At 51.0% G+C, this 9282-nt stretch overlaps 1 protein-coding gene across 1 annotated transcript; it reads right to left on the minus strand.

Annotated features, from left to right (window-relative positions):
• Positions 1-2656: 2656 nt before the first annotated feature.
• On the minus strand, positions 2657-8778 carry Slc35d3 (solute carrier family 35 member D3). The gene is made up of 2 exons (XM_052751134.1): positions 5399-8778; positions 2657-4422 (listed from the first exon to the last, which is right to left on the minus strand). The coding sequence occupies exons 1-2, from the start codon at positions 5835-5837 to the stop codon at positions 3611-3613; spliced, it is 1251 nt and encodes a 416-aa protein (XP_052607094.1). The 5' UTR covers positions 5838-8778; the 3' UTR covers positions 2657-3610.
• Between the last annotated feature and the right edge of the window lie 504 nt (positions 8779-9282).

A 9282-nucleotide genomic window follows, 5' to 3' on the forward strand; every position in this document is an offset into this window, starting at 1 on the left:
TTGGATTCGGATGTGAACAACGCAGGCTTTAGAATGATCTGAGAGGGAATGATGAACAACCACGTTGAGGTCTCTCAGGCAAAATGCAGACAGCACGCCAGAACAGATTCTGAGCATGGAGAATGAGCAGCGCAATGGAGAAAACTGAGGACGGATCGAAAGGAAATGCTAGATGTTGATAACCAAAACACATAACAACAACAACAACAACAAAAAGTAAAGAATTTCTCTGACTGGCTGGCTCATCAGTGGACTAAACTCAGCTAAGGAAAGAGTCAGTGAACTTACAGATGAGTCCATGAAAATAATTCCTAAGCTGAGAGCTGGGTGTGATGCCTGTAATCCTGGCATTTGAAAGCAGAGACAGGAAGGTGGGAAGTTTAAGGCCAGTCTCAGCCTCATAAGAACGTGAGGCCAGCCTGGTCTATATAAAAGCCTATCTCAGAAAAATAAAAATAAATAACCTCAAAATTAATTCATTATCCTTTTCCAAATAAGTAAATAAACCCCAAAACTATGCAAAAAGAAAACCCTCCTGCCAATTAGATTAGGATTTGTGAATTTCACCTGTGGTTGTTTTTTTTGTTTTGTTTTGTTTTGTTTTGTTGTTTCTGAGCATTGCTATCAATGACCTAGAGAGTCAGGCCCTGTGACAAGGGGCGACTGCTCTGTAAACTGACTGGTCTTACTGGAGTTTAGGTCACTGGTCAGCTGGACTTAGCTCTCTGCAGTGATAAGCACCCCACCTTCTCATCTGCACAGCTCTGCCAGTCCTTTCCCCACTGTTTCTGATTAACCTCTGCCTCAAGCATTAGCCGAGAGCTGGATAGCATTCAGGAGGCCAGCACAAGGATAACGCTCTGACACCTTGTTGTGTTACGGAGACGAGTTACTGTGAAGTCACAGGGCATGTGAGGCAGGCTCCTTCTGTGGTCTTGAGAGCTAAAGACAGTGGAAGGATCTGGCCTGCCAGCGGCTAGTGACCAGGGAAGGAGTCCCACCACTAACTTGTGCCCCTGTGATGTCCTTCCTCCCGGGAATTCTTCATTGCTGTCTTGCTGGGTGCTTTTGCTTTCAAATTTTAGCATTTCTTTTTGAGCCTTCCCTAGCTTCCACCCATCTGCTTATGGTACCTGTCTTCTCTTGTGTTCTGTCTGCTCTTGGCCTGAGAGACCTTAAGTAGAGACGCCCAAGTTTTGTCTAAATAGCGTGACAGAACTTTCCTGATACGTCTTTCTGGGTTTTTCTTATCCTATGACCATAATCGCCTCCAACTGGGCTATAGATTGTAGTGTCAGACCAATCTGATTAAATAGCCATCCAAGTGCCGATATGGAGGCATCTTAAATATGTAATTAACATTTAGAACTAATAAGTAAACTTTGAGTAAACCAAATTACCCTCCATTAACAAGGATAGGCCTCCTCCTATTAGTTTTGAGCCTTAGGGCCAACACTAAGATTTCTGGGAGGAATTCTGCCTCAGGACATCAGCACAGGGGCCATGCCTGAGTTTGCCATGGATTTCAGACTTGCCACCTCCACAATCATGAATCCTTGATGTCCCCACCTCTCCTACTTCTCTAATAAACTCTAAAAGAATGTTTCAAGTTTGTTGGGGAGAAAGGGTTCATCTTTTTGCAATATGTGCAAACCCACACTTGTGACCAAAGGGGATTTTTGTTCAGTAAAAAAACAATTATTTTTTGATGGTATGAAATCCCAGGTGGGATTCGTTGATGGTATAAAAGAAATCCCAGGCTTCCTTCAACTTTGTTGCTTTTAATTAATTCTTGGCTTTATACTGGTGTACCAGGACATTGCCCTCTGGCATGCTGATGTCAAAATTGGTGCTTTTTATTTTAACTTTTAAGAAGCCATTGTAATTCTGACTTTTCTTATTTATCCACTTCTAACTTCTGACCTTTGTGGCACTCCTGGAAGCAGCTGGTATTGCCTGGAAGAAGCAGGCAAGCAGGAGCAATCACGGCCACAATTCCATTTGCTTACCAGACTGCAGAGACCTGCTAATGGCCAAAACTTAACTTCTGCTCCTGCTTTTTTAGGTTGTTTTGATTTCTGTAAATGACAGAAAAATGTAAGACGACACTATCTGAGCCTCTCAGGAAGATGCTGGCTGGCAAGAGTAGTGTTGGTGTCACGGTCCCTCTCCTGTATTCCCTATTGGTGGCTGCTGCCATTTATTCTGTCTCAAGTTCCATTCATACTGCTGTCTAGTGTGGGTGGCTTTCTTTCTTCAGTCTGAGGTGGTATTTTACTTCTTTATGGTCTTCTTCACCGGAAACTCTTTGTTGTCATTTGTTTTTATCATGTTAAATCCAGCTGCCATGGGTAATTGCAAAAGCTCCCCATGGCAGCTGGGAATGTAGCTCAGTTGGCAGAGAGCTTGCTGAGCACACAGGCAGCCCTGGTCTCCCTTCACAGCATCACAATTGACCGGGCATTGCGTGCTGGTAATCTCAACCCTGGGAAGGTAAAAGCAGGAGGGTCAGAAGTGAGATGTCACTGTTGAAGAAGGTCAGACGGAAGAAAGCGCCCCAAAGGGTTGGTACCTGCAAGCAGCCACTGTGTTCCACACATGGAAACTGCCCAGCAGAACACAAACGTGTCTGAAACAAAGTCTGACAATTCACCCCTTTACAGATAGACTCACACTTTATTTTTGACAAATATGAGATAGAAAAATATCATAATGCGAATATATCAGTTGCTCTTTTTTGTAACAGAGTTTGGGGGTGTGCAGTGTGATTGGGTTGCTTTCCAAGGCGGCCTGTCTCCCTTCGGCTGTTCTTCAGTCAACACTGACTTACGTTCCAGCCACTATATTTGCTTGAAAGAGGGTTACATGGAGGCAAAACAGGCTTTTAAAAAGGTTACAGCATTCAATAATAAATATTATAAAGCAAGGGACCCAAACAGCCTTTAAGATATATAATTACAAAGAGCAAACCTTAGACTTCATAATCAAAGCTAAGAACACATCTTCAAAATAGCTTCAACATTTCCTATTAATATAGAATAGAATAATAGAATACTCATTTAAAAAAAATGAAGGAAGAAAAATTCGAGTAAACACGATATTGCAGATGACCCGAAGAGTAAACAATTCAGTGTATTTATAAATGTCATTTCAATAATATACTCTTTGCCTCACGGGCAATAAAAACTATAGTCCTGTCATCAGAAATGTGCCCCTGAATGTGATCTTTGAATTTATTAAGTGATGTCATCATTGCTACAAGCCATCTTTGGAAGGGGTGGCTGAGGGACTCTTGGTACATGCAAATATTTGGTTATGATTATAAAGACAAAAAAAAAAAAACCCATGTCCAGGAGTCTGAAGCTGAAATCACTTTTGATTGTGTTAAGCACCTGCATGGGTGTCTTCCTTCTGTGGCACCCCAGGCAAAGTCCCACTAGGTAATGAATAGATAAGAAATAGGTGCTAATTCGTCTCTGTCGGTCCCTTTCAGCTTTTGTTTGCTTCCCTTTCCCTGCTCCTCAGAAGAAAACTGGAGGCCCCTCCTTAGACCTTATTTCTGCCATATAAAATAACGGTATGTACATATGTACATACACGCATGTCTTTTTCAAGGACTAGGTAACTCCTCGTTTTCTATCAAATAATCCTTCTTCATGTACTTAGTTCCCCTAACTAACCTCCACACCTCCAAGTAGGCATCCTTGAAGGATCTCCTACCGCCTTCATCAGAATGCTCTTCTATTCTTGAGACCCCTCTGAGGCTGCCCCTTGCCTCTTGCCCACCTTGCTGTAGGGAGCCACCCGCCCCTTCTGCACCCTCTGACCCGCTACTTCCACCCTCGGCGGGCAGCTCCTCCATAGCGAACGGCAGCTGGTCCCCACTTGGCGCTGGTTCCTCTCCCACGGCCTGCGACTCCAGATCCTCATAGTTGCTCTGCCTTCTGGTCTCCACGAATTTGGCCACGCAGTAAATGATGGAGCCCAGGGTGTTCACCACGACTCCGGCAATAAACAGAGAGGTGGGCTCCACGTCGCTGAAGGCCACCATGCCCACCGTGATCGTGGCTATGCTCTTCACCACGCCCACGAAGCTGGTGGTCACCGCCGAGTTGATGTAGGTGCAATGCAGTGTGGTGAAGTTCATGGCACAGCCGATCAGGATACAGGCCACGAAGATGGAAACCATGGTCGGGTCCTTCCAGCCCGGGTAGGTCCAGGCGTGGATCGAGTCCGTGCTGGCGAATGAGCAGATGACCAGCAGAGGGGTAGCGGAGACCGCGATGACATACTGGGCGGTGAGAGGCCCGTGCTCCGTGTCTGCGCTCGCCTTCTGGATCAGCACCAGGTAGGCAGCGTGCACCAACACCGCCAGCACGCCCGTGACGTACCCAATGGGGTCGCCTGTCAGGTCGCCAGCTCCTGAGTGCAGCAAGACGGGTCGAGCCAGCGCGGGAAAGAAAAAGAGAGGAGACACAGGGTTGGTGCGGGTGGGTATCCACTCCAGGTAGCAAGTCGCTTTGGGAAAAAAACACACTTCGCATCCCGCTTCTGAAGCCCACACATTTCCCGGGTACCCAACAGAAGCCCTCCGTGCCTCCATCCATTACTGTGTCAGAATGCTACAGTCAAGCCCAGTCAATGCACCCCATCTTCCTTTGGCCGGGAGGAAGGCTCCCGAGAGCTCAGATGCTCTCGGGGGTGGGCGCCTGGGCGTCTCTGAACCAGCACGGAGGTCACCTGGGTGGGTGGTTCCTCCACCCCGCCCCGTGGGCAGGGAGTGGGAACCCCAGCTAGTGGCCTCACCCGAGCGCCTGCCGAGCCCCGGGAAGAGAGTCCCCCCGCCCCCCTGCCCGCAGCTGGATCCCGCAGGGTCCTCCCCGCCCCTCCCGCCCCTGAACCCCAGCCCGGTCCCTTCTGCCTAGCGCCCGGGTACTCCAAACGAGCCTGGGCCACCCAGGCTTCCCTCCCATCTCTCTAGCTTCCCGACCCCCGCGTGATCCGAGGAAGTTCCCGGCCCCCTTCCTTCCGGCTCAGTCCGGGGCTGGACTCGGGCTCTCGGCTCAGGCGACTCTCCATCCCTCCCGCAGGAAAAGGGCTGAACAAGAAAGACCCGGGTGGGGGCGACGCGCTGAGAAAAGGGGCGGGGGGCGGAAGCCGGGGCACCTGGGGGTGGGGAGCGCTGATGGAGGAGGCTGGAAGGCTGAGGAAGGCTGCTGCTGGGTCTCGGGAGCCAAGTCCCTTTTGTGAGCCCTAGGACCACTCAAAAGCTCGCTGCCTGCCTCACTCTGCCTCAGTCTCCCCATCTGGCACTGAGGGCGTTGCACCGAGTGGTCCCCGCGATCTCTCCCGGGTGGGTGGGGTGGGTGGACCCGGGGTTGGCGCGGGTCCCGCTCACCTGCCAGGGCGGCGCCGCAGGTGGTGATGAGCACGGCCGCCAGCACCCCCGGCGAGGGCGCGCCGTTCTTGAGCACCAGCACGCCGATGAGCATGGTGACTAGGGGCAGGCAGCGCTTGAAGACTACGTACATGGGCAGGCTGAGGCCGCGCAGCGACCAGAGGGTGAGGCTGGACTGCAGCGTGGAGAGCACCGCGACCCCCGCGAAGGAGCGAGCCAGGCTCAGGCCGAAGGGGGGCACGGCGATGAGCCCCAGGCGCCGCAGCAGCTCCAGGCTCAGCGCCGCGGTGGAGCTGGTCAGGCACTGCACCAGGGTCAGGAAGGAGAACTGGTAGCGGCTGATGAGGAACTTGAGCAGGATGTTGAGCGAGCCGGAGAAGACTCCGTGCGCGATCGCCACCGAGATGCCCAGCACGCGGCCCCGGCACAGCTGCCGCATCGCGCCGGCCCCGCTGCACGCACTCCGCGGTGGCGGAGCTCGGGACCGGCGGGAGGGTTAGCGGCGAGGCGCGGAGCGAGGGCGGCGGGGGTTCGGGCTCGGCGGCGGCAGCGGCGGCGGCGGCGGCGGGGCGAAGCGAAGGGCAGGGAGTGCGGGCTCGGCTACCGAGGGCAGCTCCTGCCGGGCGTCCTCGCAGCTCCGCGGCTCCGCGTGCAACTGCCCCGCAGCTCCCCCCGGGAGGCGGGGGCGGGGGACTCCGAAAAGTGGCAAGGGTGGGGAGGATGGGTCTGAGAGGAGTGGCGGGAATCCTAGCGACCGCGACTTGGAAGTAGGTGAGCAGCCGCGATGAGCTGGGTCCCGCGCTGTTCCCGGGTCAAGCAGGATGCTCGGCGGAGTGCGGGGCTGGCGGCTGGACCACTGGGGCGGATGCCCCGGGGCGGGATGAATCTGCGCCCCTCGGGCATCAGCGCCCACCTGGGTCGGCTGTCGGGGTGCGGCTCCTTCTCCCCTCCCACAGCGGCAGAGCAGTGGGGTGCGGGCTGCGGGGGGGATCCCCTGCACGGCTCAAGACGATATTAGAAACAACAACGCTCCAGCATTGCACACCGTTCATTGGTCGCAACAAGTGACGGCGCCCCCAGCCCGGTGGCCCGCGAGTTGCAGCGGATTTTCCACCCACGGTCTCTCCCAGCGCTGCACGGGAAACAGACACGTCGGTGCTGGAGGGTGGCGGGGCCCCTGACACTCAACATCCCAGTGCCTTGAAAGAACCCGCTGCCGCCTGGGAAGGCTTTGTAGCCCGAAGGCTGACCTTTTTCTGGTGCCAGGCGATGAGCTCGGAGTCTGCTTTCCTCCCAGGAAAGATCCTGGGATCGTGCATGACCCCTGCGGGAGCTTCCTCATGGAGGAGAATGGCGTCTGGGAAGAAGATCGTGGAGGGACACATTTAATTTAGGCAAAGAGATAAAATAGGCCAAACAGCATAAACCCAGCAGACAGGACTAGTAGTGGAGGAGCTTGGAAGGGAAGCAGCCCCAGAGAGAGAGGGGCAGCGCTAGATGCGTGATAAAGAGGAGAAAATAGGTGGGCTCAGCAACGATGAACGTCAGACACTCCACCCTGTCGGGAGGCTCGGTAAAAACGGTTTTTGGATCCCAGGAAACCGGTTGCAGCCTGCTAGACAGTCATGGGCAGCTTTGGGGAATAGGATGCTGTGGGTACCACTTTCCCTGGCCAGAGAGTACACCTATGCCCCGCAGTACTTGTGAAAGGTGCGTGCGCTCCTCCCTGGGAAATCTACTTTTCTTTTTGTGACACCCCCTACCCCCCAAACCAGTGAGGCTTTGATCTGAATTCACTTGCGGGGAAGTTATGCTCTGACCCGCAGCGAACTCGGCAGGAACAGAGCCGCTAGTTCGGCTTCTCTAAGCGCCAGCCACAGTAGTTCTTATGCTGTTTGAAATTTATAGCCAAGGCCAGGCTGTGGGTGAGAAGTGGAGAGTTTGAGATCATTGCGGCCCTTTCAGTCACCCGGGGACTCATCTCTTGGCTACCGGGATTTCAAACTCGTAACTTTTAAACACCACACCTCCTTGCCTGGACACATGGGATATACATTTCCTCAAAATTTAATATCTTTTTTTCTCACTTCTATGCTGAACCCGATAGTAGAGTACAGATGTAGAAACTGATTGTTAGCTCATCCAAGGGAAAGAAAAAAAGACCATTGGAGCAGGAATTCCCGGCTCACTGCAGTTCCTCCTTTGGGCCAGCTTTTGTGTCGTGGGCGCTTTGTGGTGAGAGCGCCTTCATCTCAGCCAGTCCTCAGGCTCAGGCTAGCTTGTGCCCAGCGCCTAGTACAGCCACCTGCCTGGCCCTGGCAGGTGTGCACTCAGGAAAGTCTGGGCCCCACGGAGCTGACTTTGCAGGAATAAGTCCCGGTGGGGTTGTGCTGAAGCTTCCGGCTCCCCTGGGAACTCTTCGGGTTTTATTACTGTAAGCTGTGGTTACACACTATTAGCTATTTAAGAGACTCTGGTTTTCAAGGGTTTAAGAAATAACAAAGGCTGAAGCGGTAGTACAAATTATGTGTATGGTTTAAAGGTATATTCAAAATATGCAGAGAACAGAGATCAAGACGGAGTGTGAACTTTTTCTTTCTTTCTTTCTTTTTTAAAGATTTTCGATAGATTTTTCTCCTTATCACTCCAATTACAGGGCCGCTGCTGCAAGACATCCTATTATAAGCGAATATTATAAGGAAATGGTTATACAGACCTAGTTTTGGAATGATTCATTTGTGATTCATTATAATTGCTTCCATTTGTGATACTAACATTAGGTGGAGGATTGGGGGCTGACTCAGCTACCTTACCCTTCTCATTTAGGCAAGACTGCTTAGCTTAATATTTCTGATCTACAGGGTATGAAGCAGCAGATTTTCTCTGCTGTGTTATATGTAGTTTTCTAGTAGGACCTAACAAATTAACCCCATCTCCAACAAAAGTAGTTACTAGATAAGTTCCTCAAGAAAAATCAAGAAAATGATAAATACCATAGCATATTGAGACCAGTTGAACCAGAATTTGGATCTGAGGTCACAAAGCCATTTGACCAATTGGCATCAAGTTACCACAGGTCTAGACACAGCTCTTTATCTTTGGAGCTACTCAATAAATATTAGTGGCATAAAATCAATCTTTTAGTTCATTCATTCAACAAACATATTGGGCAACTATTCCGTGCTGGGTAGTCTGTTAGTCGGAGAATTCAAGGATGAGCACTCAGCTGGTCCTTGGGGAGGAGCAGCACCAGGAAGATAATGCAGCAGGGAAGTCTTGCTTCAGCAAGAGACAGAGACCCAGGAAGGCAATTACATCAGCTTGACAGGGAGCAGAGATGACTTTCGGGAGAAATAAGTATGGTTCTAAACAAATTTACTTTATCATTTTTAATTGTAAATGTGGCACATGCTCATTCATTGTAGTCCATATAAAGAAAACAAGCTATAAATAACAAGAGAATGCTGTCCTCGGCGTCTGCCATCCTCCACCCTACCACTGCTCACGGCTGGCTGCCCTGCAATCTTTTGTTCATGTAGTTATAGACAAACTCTTCTTTAAAAAGTAACATTGGGAGATCATTCACTTGCACATACGGTTTGTTATTTTTAAAAGCACTTTGTCATAAACAACTTTCAAGGTAGTTCCATTCTCCAAGGAGTCCTGTTTCCTTCTTCACATCCCTGTTGACTTCTTCACTAGACTGTGGTTGGTCTTGGTGACCAACAGAACGCGGCAGGAATAAGTATGTCACTCCAGAGGCTTCAATCTGGGATTGCTCTTTATCACTTCTAGGGAGGTCCAATGTCCTCTCATATGGACACCTCACACAGCCTAGGAGGAGTCCACATGGTCCCTGGAGGCCAATTTCAGATTCTCATGGG

Source organism: Peromyscus californicus, unplaced genomic scaffold (assembly GCF_007827085.1).
Source record: "Peromyscus californicus insignis strain IS unplaced genomic scaffold, ASM782708v3 Scaffold_22__1_contigs__length_63687245, whole genome shotgun sequence".
Lineage (NCBI taxonomy): Eukaryota > Metazoa > Chordata > Mammalia > Rodentia > Cricetidae > Peromyscus > Peromyscus californicus.

Bases quoted from the DNA above. Each gene is read 5' to 3' on its own strand.
- Slc35d3 (XM_052751134.1), bottom strand. From the start codon at position 5,837: ATGCGGCAGCTGTGCCGGGGCCGCGTGCTGGGCATCTCGGTGGCGATC. The intron at 4,423-5,398 runs GTGAGCGGGACC...TGCTGCACTCAG, and splicing joins CTGCGGCGCCGCCCTGGCAG to GAGCTGGCGACCTGACAGGC.